The sequence below is a fragment of the Leguminivora glycinivorella genome, chromosome 12, assembly GCF_023078275.1.
Source record: "Leguminivora glycinivorella isolate SPB_JAAS2020 chromosome 12, LegGlyc_1.1, whole genome shotgun sequence".
Classification (NCBI taxonomy): Eukaryota; Metazoa; Arthropoda; class Insecta; order Lepidoptera; family Tortricidae; genus Leguminivora; species Leguminivora glycinivorella.
Window position 1 is genome coordinate 4,104,087 of NC_062982.1, and position 16,162 is coordinate 4,120,248.

General features: G+C 34.6%; 2 protein-coding genes across 4 annotated transcripts in view; one reads left to right on the plus strand and one right to left on the minus strand.

Moving 5' to 3' along the window:
* Positions 1–16,162, minus strand: part of LOC125231823 (E3 ubiquitin-protein ligase ZNRF2) — a 292,362-nt gene that overhangs the window by 22,278 nt on the left and 253,922 nt on the right. The gene's annotated exons all lie outside the window — the stretch shown is intronic.
* On the plus strand, positions 839–9,003 carry LOC125231822. Of its 3 annotated transcripts, none has more exons than XM_048137402.1 (5): positions 839–935; positions 2,620–2,742; positions 3,276–3,535; positions 6,925–7,218; positions 8,560–9,003. In XM_048137402.1, exons 2-5 carry the CDS (start codon positions 2,627–2,629, stop codon positions 8,997–8,999), a joined length of 1,110 nt encoding a protein of 369 aa, XP_047993359.1. In that variant the 5' UTR covers positions 839–935; positions 2,620–2,626; the 3' UTR covers positions 9,000–9,003. The 3 variants fall into 3 exon arrangements, with proteins under 3 accessions (XP_047993359.1, XP_047993358.1, XP_047993360.1); XM_048137401.1 differs by having other exon boundaries at positions 896–1,068; XM_048137403.1 differs by having other exon boundaries at positions 896–1,068; positions 7,048–7,218.

Here is a 16,162-nt window from a genome sequence, read left to right on the forward strand (position 1 = left end):
TTGGGGTAAACAAATTCAATGTAAAAAAACAGTTACGGTTATAATACTTATAAATCTTATAATCATAGCCCTTTATTACTCATTAAAAAAATAAACATTTACTTAAACAAAAACGGACTCCGCGCAGCACAAAAATGTAACAAAAGCCAAGGAGTGACTTTTCATACGTAGGTTTACTGCATTTTTGTTTAAACACGCTTACTTTTTAAAAAATGTATCAATATAAACTCATGCCGAAGCGCCATGTTGCGGCGGCCATGTTTCGTTGAAACCAAAGAGTAAAAAATGCAACAAAAGCAGACGTGACAATATCGCAAGTTAGTTCAAGTTTCCTATCATACATTAAATTATATACATTTATCGACGCAAAAAAGGTTATTTAATTATTATTGTCAGAATTGCAGTTTTCCGACATGTCGGTCGGTCTATAACAGATTCTCAATACGCGTGTCGAATTTCATGTGAGTATGTAAATGTAAGTGCAGTACCTAACATGCCTGAATGAATTTGGGTAGGTAGACGGTCAAGCAAATTATGAGAGTATAAAAACGCGCAAAATTCAAATTTTATATGGGACGATAAACCCGCGCCCATACATACATGGATGTAGATAAAGTTATGTGTGCGACTATAGAAGTTCACTACGAAACAAGTCAAAACCTGCACGACGCGACCGCTCCCTGCTTAAATTGTAGGTATTGTAGGTAAAATTCTGCTGTCCGAATATTCGGCCGATGGTTAGGCCGAATATTCGGTATCCGGTATCCGGCCAAACAACTATTCGTTGCATCTCTATTCAGAGCAATAAGCCCCGTGGTATATTATGTTTGGGTAACGTGTTTACGTAAGAGCAATATCGATATGTTAGTTTGTAGTTTGTACCGCCACTCGCAACGTTAGACCAATGTTTGGAGAGCTGAACGATAAATCTAGTCGTGAGTTTACGCTTCAATATTAAATACACATACATACAAAAATACTATTTATTTTGGCTCAATGATCCAAAAGTGAATCCTGGCCTCCGAAATAAGAGATCGCCACCTGTCCGGATCCTGCGCAGTTTACAGGGTGAGTATTCCATACGGGCGCATAACGTGTCGGACCTAAGGAGTATACTTTTTTTATACTACGTCGGTGGCAAACAAGCATACGGCCCGCCTGATGTAAAGCGGTCACCGATTTAGGATTCTTTTACAAAACCGGCACTATTTTAAAATAAAATTACGTTACTTAGATTATCTTGTTTGGAAATCTCAAAATTGAAAGGCTGTTAAATATAATTATACGCTTCAAACTTTATCTATTGACCCTTTTGACTATACAAGTGTACACTTGTATAGCGTACATCCTGTATAAAATATAGGATACAATTTTAGCTTCTGTACTGATGATCAAATTATTGAGCTTTCCGTTAAATTTTGCCAAAATCCTGTGATGAATGAAGATACAAAAGTCGAGATGGCAATTTAATGAAAGATTGATTTAAGAGGGCTTTCGTGTTAAAAATAGTGAATTCGCAACCGAGCGCTCGATCATACCGTGTGTGGTATCAAATTAAAGGGCTTTGCGAGTAGTTTATAAATATATATCACATTATAGGACTTTTTCTACTTGGTCTAACAAAATATGAGAAAATGTCCAAAAGTGGTAATAATTGTACCGGTGAAGGCTCGTTTTCAAAAAATTGGCAAAAATCAATAATAGCAATTTATAATCACTAAGGCATAACAGCAATTTAAGTAAACGTTGCAGATTAATTTAGTACAAAACTTACTTCGATGTGATGTAGATTTTCAAAGAAATTGTCACTTAATTTTAGGTAATTTCTGAAAAAAATTGAATTCGCCTTAGGCTAGTTTACTCTTTTTCAAAAACTTAAAATAAAAATCTAGTCTGAAATGATTGTGGTACAGGATATACGAATTATAAATTTACCCGTTTTAATATTCAAAATTGTCCAAATTTTACAAATAAGATCGACTGATTCAGCTCTATACGTGCGTTTTTCTAAACGTGCATTAGAGAAAAATTCATAATTAATTTAGTGAGTTAGTTTTCAAAAATCCAGTCTTATAAAAATCAAGATAATAAGATGCTCTAACTGGAACTTGAATTAAATAAATCTATTGGATAACGGAAAGTGTAGTATTTCACCGACTAAAACTATCAATTTTACATTCTTTTGACGTTTTTTTTGAAAGCAGCCTTAATCTGTTTACATAGTCATTGTGTTTTCAGGGAAATACAAAGGGACAATTGTATTGTAACAATGTTAAAACAGCAATTAAACTAAATTTTAGACTTCTTGCTTAGACACCTTCTCGCGCTCATGTATGGACTAATAGCGTGGTGTCATCTGTCATAACCTTTGAGTGTGCCTCCTTATTGTTTGATGTGTTTGCAAATAAAATATTTTTCTTTCTTTCTTTCTTTCATCGCACGCAGACAAAGACAACTGCAACACGCCGGCGGCTGGTCCGCTCTTTAGTATTACATGCTCTCGTGTCTTTACGGCGTATTTGTGTAGCTGCAAAAGTGCATGGCGAATTTATCAAGGAATTCATTCATAATTCCTCCATGCACTTTCGCAGCTGATAGTACACTTTACTCACATTGCAGTTCTCAAATGCTTCTAATCTGGTTGCTCCTGATCCCGTCAGCGGCCTGCGTGGTCTGTAAAACCGCCTGCGACCTCTGCGCCATGTCCACCAGGAAGGAAACCGCCGCTTGTGCTCTATGCAGGTATCTCTCTCCCTCTTTATACTTCTCTCTTTCTACTCCTTCAGTGAGTACTTTATACTAACTTCTTACTTCCTGTGGCGTTACAACCCTTTGTGGGTCTTGGCCTCCTTTACAGTGATTTTCCATTTGCTCCGGTCCTTAGCCTCCTTTCTCCAATTTGAGTACTTTTCCATTTTTTTTCATCAGTGAATGATTATTTGGCATTCGCTAAGTACTCCAGTTTTCCAAGCTACCCGATTTGCAACTTTACTTATCTTTTCCAGATCAGAGTGGGCCAGGCCAATCTTTTTTACCTTTGCTTTGCATGTTCAGATTTGTAAGGTCCTTGACTGCTCCCTGTATATGACTGGAGTCATAGAATATGCCGTCTTCCTTGTAGAAAGTCAGCATACTCTTGAAGGGCTGGGAGTTCTCCATTTTTCCTCGTACAATTCCAAAATCTCAGACAATTTAAAAAAAGAAAACATGATCTGATAGACCGTAATGAAGACATACTTATAGGCAATTATTTTATCAAAGCTACTAACTTTTAGAGATTGCAAGAGATCCGGAAGTCGTCCATCTAAAGATCTGAGAGAATTGGAGAAGTTAGAGTTCAAACAGGTGATGAAGGAGTACGGATTGAAGCCAGAAGACCTGATAGATACTGACGAGGATCTTAAGCAGGAGCCGAACGAGGAACAGCATACATATGATGAGAACCTGCAGGAAGTGCAGGAAGTGCAGGAAAATCAGGAAAAAACGAAAAGTACTAAAAAATTCAACAGGACTACTACTACTATAGATCCTAGAGGTGAGGTAACTGCATTGAGTATACTCGCCGCAATACTAACTGGCGATTGAAGTCATATTGCTATTTCTTTTATGCTAATGGAGACCCAGTGAGTTGGAAAGGGATAGTACCACTTGGTTTTGCGGCAAGAGTAGTATCAACTATCACTATACCTTAGAGAACAAAGTCCCCAAAGTGTTCAAGATAAACTCAAAAAGTCGTAAACGGATTTTCATGCGGTTTTCTACTATGAATAGAGTGATACGTGAGGAAGATATAGCTATATAATTTTTTAAGGTTGTTTTAATTTGATAGAAACATGACCAATTTTGTCTAATCAAGTCGGTGGTAAAAATCACGCAATCGACGAAACGCTGCCCATACCGAAAGAGATATAACAAAACAATGTATGGTGGAATTCTACTATTGTAAAGGTCTACAAAATGGCATATGTTTACCTCTACGGACAACTTACCATTGCAATGCTTTATTTCATATTTGTGAATTAAAAGCGTCATCAGGGGGCCGATTTTTGAATCTCACGGCGTTCGAATTCAGAAAATTGTCGCTGAAAATAGTAGGCAATTCACCGTTTTCAACCGGTATTTTAGTGACAGTGAGACTCAAAAATCGGCCCCCAGGTCATCGCCATTAAAATTTGTGGATCATACAAAAATATAAAACTACTAGCGTTTGCCCGCGGCTTCGCTCGCGCTAAATTAGAAAATTGCGGATTGCTCCATACAAACTTCCACCTCCTATTTTACGGAATTGGGAGTACAGAAAGGGACAAAAAGTAGCCTATGTCACTTTCCATCCCTTCAACTATTCCCACTTAACAAATCAAGTCAATTTGCCGCTCCGTTTTGCCATGAAAGACAGACAAACAGACACACACTTTCCAATTTATAATATTAGTATTGATGCTATGGTATGGGTAGTATTGTTTGATGCCGGTGTCTTTAATTTGATTAAAATTACAGTCCCTATTACCTCACTTTAGAAATAATTTTGATTATTTAGATCCAATCCACATCGCCGCATGTCATTCGCAAGTAATCCTTACCTGTAACAAATAAAAAATACAATTAAACTTAATAATAGACGAATCTTATATTTACAGTAACGGTTGTAAAATTTTCGGCGATTTTTTTTTCTACTGTAAATGAGCCATGGGTAAGGCCACAGACTAGCCGAGGCGAAGACGTGCCCCTGGGAAAATGCGCATTCTTGAGATTTTAATTAACTCTTGTCTCTCAAATATTGTTCATAAAAAACAGTTGTCAAATTATTATTAATATCTGGAAGATAAAAACTAATTTTTAACCGACTTCAAAAAAAGGAGGAGGTTCTCATTACGACTGAATGTTTTTTTTTTTTTGTATGTATGTTACTCGATATCTCCGAGATTCGTGAACCGATTTTCAAAATTTTTTTTTTAATCGAACGGGTATAACCCCGAGATGGTCCCATTGGCACCAAGTCGGGGTCTGATGATGGGATCTTGGAGAAATCGAGGGAACTCTTCAAATGTTATAGGCAAATGTAATGTTTTTAGTGTATTTTTCAAAGGTACACTACACCAGTATTTTCGCCTGATGGTAATAATTTTATGTGGCTGAGCTGATGATGGAAGGTCAACTCCTCAATGGTTAGGAGTTAAAGCATAATTCTTTCACTACTGTACGCATATTCGGACTGATACTTATAATATCAATAATAACTACTACAAAAATAATTGATATGTTTATAATTTGGATGTTTAGATTATTGCAATCCGATAAGAAATCTGAACTCAAAGGTTTATTTGTTTTTTTCTTTTTAGTTTCTCCATGTTTTGTAACGCGCTTATTTTTGAAGGCGGTTTTATTTTTTGTTAAAAAGTTAATTTATTAAAGAACCAGTTTAATATTTTGAATGCGTGCCTGTACGGGTAGGGTCGGTTGCATCAAACCGTCTGTTTCTGTTACCAAATAGGCTAGTTTCCAGTAGGCAGTTTAGTCAAATCAGCTTCTTTTTATGAACTGTGAAAACGATTTGCTAATATGGAATTACTATGAAATAAGTACTGAGGCACTCCTCAACAACGTAAATGAATTGACCGTCACTACGTCACGGTCAATTCATTTACTTTTTATATCTGTCTCTTTCAATTTTTCAATTCAATTCAATTCAAAATATCTTTATTCATGTAGGCCTAGTTACAAGCTCTTATGAATAGTTCATTACATATATATTATGATCTTAATCTAACCTAATTATCAGAGCAATTTATTGTTGTAAATTATTGTTCATAATAATATTGAGTCTATAATATACAATTTCATATAAAAATAATCGTTAAACAAAAATATATAATTAGGTATATGTATATATAAAAATACATGTCTAGAATATTTCTAGGAAAAATCCAATGTCCAAAAAAATACAATATTAATTGACTTATTAAATAGAAATTACTTCTAAAGTTAACTACACAGTGTGGAAATTAAACTCAGGCCCTGGAGGAAAACTACTTTAAATCCTTAAGCTAGCTCATTTTACTTAAAGGAGACATTCCTTTATTTTTGAAAAGAAACAAATCTGCATTAAAAGATTTTTTTAAACTCGCTTGCTTCGCCCGGGACTCGAACCAAGTAAAATAAAAAAAAAACATTCAGTCGAATTGAGAACCTCCTCCTTTTTTGAAGTCGGTTAAAAATAAACACTCCTTATTTTATTATACTAATCGGTAGTATTAATATTCAGGATAAAGTTTCTCTAAAAAATATTTGGTTACTGTTCACTTTTAACAAGTAAAAGACACGTAACAGTTCTGTTATCTCTCCAACACTCAAAGACTTCGTATGAAGTACACGCTTGCTAATTTATCAGTTAAATAATTTAAGTGTTACAAAATTGATAGTAAAATAAAGTTGATGTTAGATTTAACGATTATTTTTATTTTTAAGACCAAATGTTTGTTAGAGAAACTTTATCCTGAATATTAATACTACCGATTAGTATAATAAAATAAAGAGTGTTTATTTTTTTAAATTTTAGTTGGTTCGAGTCCCGGGCGAAGCAAGCGAGTTTAAAAAAATCTTTTAATGCAGATTTGTTTCTTTTCAAAAATAAATGAATGTCTCCTTTAAGTAAAATGAGCTAGCTTAAGGATTTAAAGTAGTTTTCCTCCACGGCCTGAGTTTAATTTCCACACTGTATACCTACTGTCCATATTTTTTTTTCTACTTACGTGGGGCTTTACTTTGTGCACTGCACAAAATATGTACTTTAAGTATACATTTTTACACTACATTAAATTTATTGTATGGGAATGTCCATAGACTGTTGCTGCGCGACGTTGATGTGTCTGTTAACAAATGTTGTTACAACTGCCCTTTAGTCTAACTAAATTTTATTTTCTACAGCTTGTTTAGGCGAACTTCTGTGCTATGACGTCAATGATTCAACGGAAGAGGACTTCAGTGGCAAACTGCTAAAAAAAGAAATTAATGGGAAGAAAAAGAAATGCCGTTCCATTTGTTCCCCAGGTTTCACACCCAAGCGTCTCAGGCCCAGGTCTACGACTTGTCCTCCTGTCACACCGTGCTTAAAGACCTTGAAGAGGGTTACACAGAAGATGTTTTTTACACGCTCGACGCTACCTCCGTTTGAGTTTATTACAAGCAACATACAGAAAGACTACGATTTAAATGATCAAGGTAAGGTAAAGTGGGGGGAGATTTAAATTTCTTGAGGGGTAAGAGGAAATATGTTCAGTATAACCACACCTCGGACACTGACGATCAAATATATGAAAGAGGCGCGTTCCTAGCACACAGTCTAAGCTCGTGTAGGTGAACGCGTGCTATGCTTGTATGAGTGAAATATGACAGGTCGACTGTTCGCATTTTTGACAGGCGGTAACTGTGAGGTAACCGAGAGGGGGTGGGCGGCACTTTCAGCGGGGAGCGGGAGTGGCCATACTGTACGATAGTACTCTTTATTATACTGTGGTATAACGAAGCATTGCAATGGCGGCTTTCTATCTTACGCCGCACGAAATATCCTTCCATCTTCCCCCACCTTACCTATTTATTGTGTAATATTCTACTTGGAATTTTCGACCCTTGCCTTCGTGACCCGGTGGCCGAGCGGTTTAGGCATCCGCCCGGTAAACGGAGGACGCTGGTTCGATTCCAGCTCGGAACACTTGGAGGCTATGGTCACTTCTTTGTATATGACATTTCATGTTTATGTGTAATATTTGTTGGGCGAATCATGTAAATTGGCCTTCTCGGAAAAGTTGATAATATCATCATCCTCCTCGCGTTATCCCGGCTCATGGGAGCCTGGGGTCCGCTTTTTGTGACAACTAATTCCAAGATTTGACGTAGGCACTAGTTTTACGAAAGCGACTGCCATCTTCCAGCCCGAAGGGTAACTAGGCCTTATTGGAATTAGTCCGGTTTCCTCACGATGTCTTCCTTCGCCCAAAAGCATTGAGAGAGATTTTAAGAGCATATTTCTGATCCCATTTTAAGACTAAAATGTCATATACACTTTTCTAGATTTCGCCTAGTTTCAGAGTTATGACCAATTGAAAAAATAATATTTTCTTATTAATACTCAGTACAAAAGGCTTTTTAATGATGTCGATGCCATTATGCAGAATTAGTCTCACTAATATCCTCATTGATAGATGTACAATAGTACGAAATAAAACCTTTCAAAAATGAGGTTTTCTAGAACAAAAAACGTCAAAAATCATTTTAAGTGCTAGTTTTATGAATAACATTAACTTCTTAAGTGAAAATACATTCGAAAACAGCAAAAAAAAATTTTTTTTTGGCAAAATTTCCTCATGTGTATTAAACAAAAATCTTTGCTTTAGCCTCAGAAATGCGTGATTAAAATATCTCGCAATGCTCACGAGCACAGTGTAGTAAAGCAATATGCTGGTACCATCGATCTGATCCAAATATTGACACACAAATAAATGCTCTTATCGGCCTTAGTCACTACGCACTAGGTCAGAATTTGAAAAGCTTATTCGTTTTCAGCATGTCCAACTCAGCCCAGTTGCTCAGATGACGAGGATAACGATTATGAAATACCAGTAACAACAAGGGGACCTGTTTCTCGGCCAAAGATAACCAGGAAGACATGCTGTCCCAAGGAACTGCTTAAACTGCTGTCCACACCATTGCTGCCCTGTATGCCGTGTATGCCTGTATGCCAAGTACCTTGCGGTGGTGTGTCACAGTCAACACAGACACCGTCCGTGACAACATATACGCCTGAAGATTCCAATGAATCTTTTATTACAATTAAACCAATGACAGCCAAGATAACGCCACTCGTGAACAGCGATGAGAATAAAATCCTATCTAAAGAAGAAATTAATACAGCACCTTCGGTTTTCACTGAAGAGACGACGAAAGACTACCTCTATGTATATGTAGGCGTTCCTAAAGACGTAAATAATATACGTAAAGGTTAAAACAGAAAACATTTTATTCCTAGACGATACAGGAGGAGTCAATACTCCATACAAACGCTTTCGACTATTTCCTCTAAGGTTTTTGAAGGTAGAGCACTGATTTTTTCAACACAAATTTTTTTTTATCTGTGTCGGATCGTTTTAATTTTTTTGATATTCTTATTTTTAAAGACGCTAGAGCCTATCAAAAAATTCCAAAAACAGCCTTATTCATTATGGCGCAAAAAGTTGGTAACAATTAGCAAAAAAAAAAAAAAATACTAAGCGGCCCGACACATTGATAATTTTATTGTTATTCAGATTCTCAAATTTCGTTACGATTGATTAAGTTTTGAAGGGGGACACAGTCGAGAGCGGAACCTCGATTTTAAATATTTCGCAATATCTTTCAACTGATGTTCTGAATGGCCAATTTTTTTCGATAAATCTAGTTAATAACTCTAGTATATTTAACTAACATTCCCAAATTGAGACGGTTGCTCCTTTCCATTTTAGCATTTTGGCTCCTGTAGCGTCTTAAACAAAATACGCCGATAAATTTTAACTATTTAATAAAGTGATGAGCTGTTTGATAAACCGCTATAACGTTCTACTTTTCATTAATATTCGAGCGGCGGTGTACACATAATCTTCATATATGAATGATAGCTTTGATATATTATATCCCTTATCAACAATTTTTACCAACATAGTAATTAAGATTCCAAAAAGGATCCTTCGTGCTATTTATTATTATTTTACGAATCGTCACAGAAAAACAAAGTTCACTTCTTTACGCCGAAAAAACTAACTGACAGCTCGCCTTCGCGCGCGAACTGACTGACAACCCTCTTGGGGTTGCCAACGTACAAAAATTATATCAATGTTTGGGTAAAATTATGAGATATTTAACATTGTCTTACAAATATTATATAAATAATTTGTGAAGTTACGAGATTCTTAACAGTCGACCATCCTGACCCAGTGCCTGTCCCAGGCACAAAACATAGATAAAAGGAATCAAACAAGCTTTAACAATTGGTTTTAAAATTAGCTTGTAAGTAATCTACCCAAAAACTTGGAATGAACGTACCCTTGAACCATACTGATATTTAAAAAAAACTAGTTCAGATCACTCGAACCCAGCTGGATTAAAATGTTCTACAATCAGTCTAGTATCAGTTATTCACAAATCAAGCCATTTTGTCAGGTGTCATAGTAATTCAATCAGGATGATGTTAGTAGGTAGCGACGAACCACTACCTAATTGTCCAACTCGTTTAGCTGTCAGGCAATTCGTCTATGGAATGCCCTCCCTCTGCCTATCAGGCAAGCTCTCTTTTAAAAGCGAGTTGCGTAAGCACTTATTTGCAAACATTCGAAATTGAAGTCTACTTGATGTCTCGCACTAGGTACATTTATTTATTTATGTATATGTGTATTATGTTTATATATGTGTATTATACTAATGTATATGTAGGTTTATTTATTATATTTGTGTATGTTTATTTTATAATAGTAGGTATCGATTTGTATTTAATCATCACAATCTCATACTGGCTTTATAATCTTGTGCACCAAACTATCTCTGTTTTGCCCAATGGTTGACTGGTAAAGAATGCCTTAAGGCGTTAAGTCCGCCATTTGTACTTTTTATTGATAATTTGTGCAATAAAGTTTAAATAAATAAATAAACGACAATACAGTGAATAGAAAGAAAAAAATATTTGTATATATATGTATATATCTGTACATCCAGTGCCACTCAACTGTAAATACCTCTGGCCCTCTCGGCCATCCTGCTCTGCTAGAATGCCCTCATTCGATGGACATTTCGTAGCCTATAGCGTATTATACCTGCGCTATAGCAGTATAACGACCTTCTTTTGCTGAGCTGCACTGAATCCGCAGACATATCTTATAAACTTATTTGGGACATATTAGGTAAATTTATTCTAAAACGAGAAAGAACACTCAGTATTCCATCTAATTTAGCAGATCATTGATACACGACTATTTCACTTTTTCTCTCTTGCTAGATAGAGTTGGAACTACATTAAATAATATACATTGAAACAATGGAACAACATTAAATTGAATATGAAATCATTTTGACGATACACAATTTCTTGCTAAATGAATCTCATAGTTTCTTACGCCCGCCATGGTAACAGCTAACTTATTTTAAATTTCTTATAGTCTACATCTTGTTTTACAACCACAGATATTTATATTGCATATATAACATCAGATTTACATATACAAATCTTTAAGTAGGTTATTGCATAATATTAAATTAATCACTCATTGGAATTCCTCATTGTGCATATAATATAAACCTATTATAACTTTAAAATAAATTCTAGTCGCAACTGCTCATTTCCAGACGTTATATTCCTATATAATTTTGTGCCAAAAACAATGTTTCTTCTATAATTATTACTAAAACTAAATAGACTCAATTTACAAAGAACACTCAACAAAATATATAATAATCATAATAAGCAAACGAATTATATTGCACGGACCATTACTTTGACAGCTAAAATGCTACTTTAAAACTCGTTAACGTCCCGGCAACGGCTACTATTCCCATCCATCCCCGGCCACTTCTGGTGTGCCACGGGAACCCAATCTAGAACCTCATCTGTTTTCATTTTTGACGTATGTTAAATATCGATCATACATCTCGTATTAATTATAGAAGATCTCTTTACTAACGATTTCTAGCGTGTCCTAAACCATGTCGTGACCTTTTAGTTCCTAGGTTCCTGCTACTTCGAGTGTGTTTTACAGCCTAGCTAACTCGCATAAGTATTTAATTTTTTTCACAATAAGTTTTGTAATGATGTGGACACTCTTATTTAAGTTGTAATAAATTTAGAAGCCGTGCATTTAAATCTATCACATACTCATTTAAGTATGTGATCTTATTTTAGTTTCATTATAGCCTATTTAATATAATTTCTAATTAATCTTGCGCTTCGCAGTTAAAGAAATGTGCATTTAGTCTCATAAATGTACTACAATATCGTGAAATATGCACCCAATTTACATTTTGCTGTCACCTCGACTACAAAAAAAAAATACAATAAGAGAAGTAGTCTAACGGATAGGCGTCTGTCTACAGTTTTGAATAAATATGATGATAAAGTACGATCGCTGTACGTCAAATGTGCCGCGATGCCGATGGGGATTACCGCTCCATAAATGGTTTTCACATGTGCAATAAGCATATTAAAATCGGTATCTTTCTTGACGTCTTCCAACGTGCTAAAGTATTATTTATACAGAACAAGCTGTGTGTATTTACATCCATAGTGAATAATTACAGACATGGGTCGTTAATATCTGCCATAGCTCAAGTATCATAGCCTGTCTTCATTCCGATTCAGTGATCCTAGTAGGATGTAAAATTGTGTAGATTAGCAGATATTATTATTGAAAATTAGAATATTACAACATACGGAATTAGTCTATAAGATGTTGTTCCTATTTAATTCTATAACAGGCTACAGCTCATCTGAATCAACTGCTAAATTTTGATTAGTTTCAGGTAATAAATAATACAACAACTAAAATATTGCACCGTCCACCAGGTAATATCTACGATTCTGGGAACCTCAGAGTATTCTCAAACAGTTTAGCCCTTTATACAAAATAGATTCTAGTTCAAGATCTTTATAGATGGGTGAATTAGGGACTTTTTTTTTGTGAAATATTATTGTAAAAATAAGAATAGTTTATTAATAGGAAATATTTTGAAAAACCATGATATCAATATCCTACGGCTCCACAATTGGCTAACCCTGTCACGTGGCAGCCAGAATCGTATCAATAATCAATATAAAATAGTAATTGTTTAAGATGTTATATATGACTCAAGTCACTTGTATTTTATGAATACACTATAAAGAAGCTAAAACTACATCAGTGCCATAAAATTACGTGCAGATACGCAAAATCATTGTAAATTATAATAACTATGGAGTTAATTAAAATGGTCATAGGTAATACTAGTATTAATTTAATATATTTATGTAAGGTTAATGCGGTAACACCAGTATGTCCCGTAGATGTGGTTCTTCAAGTGTGGTTCAAATTTTGCTTATGTGCCACTCTCAAACAAAAGGTACCAGATTATCGCTTAATCATAGGTAATTTGTATAAAAATACGAGCTGGCTGATACTAGAGCAGTTTTATGCTTACTTCTATGTGAATCACGCTGTGAATTGCAAAACGCTTTGAAGACCAACTTAAATAAAGCATCAACCTACAATCTACAATGCAATGCTAAAGAATTGTCGAAAGGCGAATCAATCAACGAGCCCAAAAAGCTCACATATACTTTTCTTCAATCACTTAATTACAAGGAGACAGAAGCTATTCTAAGTAATGGTTTTGTAATGTTCGTCAAGAATAAAGATAAAGTGAATAACAAATGTTCTGTAAATTGCAACCAAGATTCACATTTCCGATAGTATATAAATATAAATCTAACTCGCCTCGTTATAATGCGCGAAACTTTATTTCCGTTGTAGATATTTTTTTTTTTGCAATCGAATATCCTAAAGCTTTAACATTATAAGTCTTTGCATTTCGCATCTCATATAAAATATTATCATTTCAAATATCATTTAATAATCGTCACTACTTCATGACTACGTAAAAGTGTTTTATCTTCGTTCTTTAAATTTACTAGTAATACGAGGTTTTTAAAGGGAATCCCAAATACGAAAACCAGAATTTAAAATTAACCTAATAAAATATCAGACAAAAAAAAACAGCAAATTGAGTATCTCAATTTGACACAGAATTAAATTTACTTTAGGAGGTGTACCTCCAAATAACTCTGAAAGTAGTTTGTTTCATTTGCTAACTTACAGTGAAAAAAATGACCATACAATATGCAGCATTTGAATTATAAGGGAAAGACTTAGAATTACTAGAGCTGCAACTCAGTCGATATTTCTAAATATTGTATTATTAGTCGATATTTCAATGTCAATGTGTCAATTTAATCTTGTTATGGACGCGAAACTGAAATTGTAGATTATCATACATAAAATTGTACGAAAAGGTCCTTAAGTTCAGGTAAGTCATAATAGTCATAGTATATACGTGATTAAAGAAAAACCTTATTTATTATAGTCATGGGAACTATATGGGTCACCATGTATAAACGCATTATGACCCACCCTGTATATGTGTGATTAACAATTTGTATCAGATTGTTTGGTTGTACTAAAATATTATTTGACGGGTATAGATTTATTTTAAACTACTTGATGTTAAATCAATTTAACCCAACCACCCAATGCCACATGCAATAGTTCATTTATCATTATACATTTTTATATATATATTTTTTTGTTAATGCAGTTTTGAGAATTTAATAACGTGTAATACCAACAATATGGGTTGACCCGTGGACTGTATTAGAACATCCAATTTAATAAGGATGGACGAAGACATTATGTATAAGTGAAATTGTTCTGTCTTTGTTTTATTAGAATCTTAATGTCAGAATGTAAAATATATTATTTTTTGTTATTGCTTTGAGTTGACGAGGATGATAAAACCCAATAAGCACTAGTTATTGAATGTAGTTAGTAGAATAAGTACTTAATCAGTTTAATCCACTAAAATATTCTGATGAATAATTCGTAAGTATAACTAGTCATTTTTATTTTAGTTCTATATATACGTTAAATGTAAAAATTCCTATATATAGAAATAAATAAATAAATAAAAACTAAAAGTCCCTGCGGTAAGGTGTCGCAGGCGCTGGCTACATTACCTCACTGGACTGTCAAACTGATCCGTATATATTACATGATAATGTCATAAGCTATTGGCAGAATCACTTAATTGAAACTGTGTGAAGCCACCATTAACAAAACCAAATCAATAACCAACGAGTAAGACCACTTTCCCGCTATGCTACTGTTTGTAACGGATCGTCTTGCGTTGATGATTAAATTCTATTCCTTCATCTCAAATACTATTTAGGATTTGAAAAATTGTACACTAGCATCTTGAGGTAGCAATTGCAAGCAAAATTTCATTAGCCCACATTGGCCCGTTGAATAACCGGATTTCGTAATTTAGTTACTATGCTACGAGAATATCTTAACCCGTAAACAATAACACAAGTTACTTGATCCACCTTATGTTGAATCGAGGCTCGAGTTTGTCCGAGCTAGTAGTAGAACATAACTATTTTCTTGCAAATAACCTCAAATATTACGACATTTTCTGTTTGCTTTCAGGGCACAAAACATGTTATTTATGTTAATTGTTCAGTATATTAGTAACCCCCGATAACTACGATCGATAATTAAGTACGAAATCGTATGCGTACTTAGCAAGCCGGCTCAGATTGAAAAGAAAAACTATTCTTACTTACCAAGTTGTCCTTGATCCTTTACTTACAAAACACAATTCTGTGGGTTTGAGAACTTATGTCACTTCTGAATTTTTACCAACATAGTAATTAAGATTCCAAAAAGGATCCTTCGTGCTATTTATTATTATTTTACGAATCGTCACAGAAAAACAAAGTTCACTTCTTTACGCCGAAAAAACTAACTGACAGCTCGCCTTCGCGCGCGAACTGACTGACAACCCTCTTGGGGTTGCCAACGTACAAAAATTATATCAATGTTTGGGTAAAATTATGAGATATTTAACATTGTCTTACAAATATTATATAAATAATTTGTGAAGTTACGAGATTCTTAACACAATATTGAAACTCAGGCCGTATAAGCCTTCAAAGGTTTTACGTACAGACTAATATCGCGGTCTACCGCTTGATTTTGAGCAGAATTCATTATTAACATGTGTAATAACTTGTAACACATGTTTTTAATAACTGTTTATTCCAAAACTACTAGAAGCTGGTACAGGTACAGTCACCGGCATAAGTGATGATTTCTACTTATACCTTGTCAAATTAACGTCTTGTTTGAAATGTCATACGAAATCGCCAAACGATTAAAAGCGACAAGGTACAGAAATCGTCTCTTACGGTGACTGTACTCCTGAAAGTACTGAATAAATGTGTCTCTTAACTTCAAAACTGGGTAAATCCATTCTGCTATAAGGTTGATTATCTTTCAGATAATATTATATTTTTTATATATTCATCCTTAAAGCAGAATGGATTTACCCAGGTTTA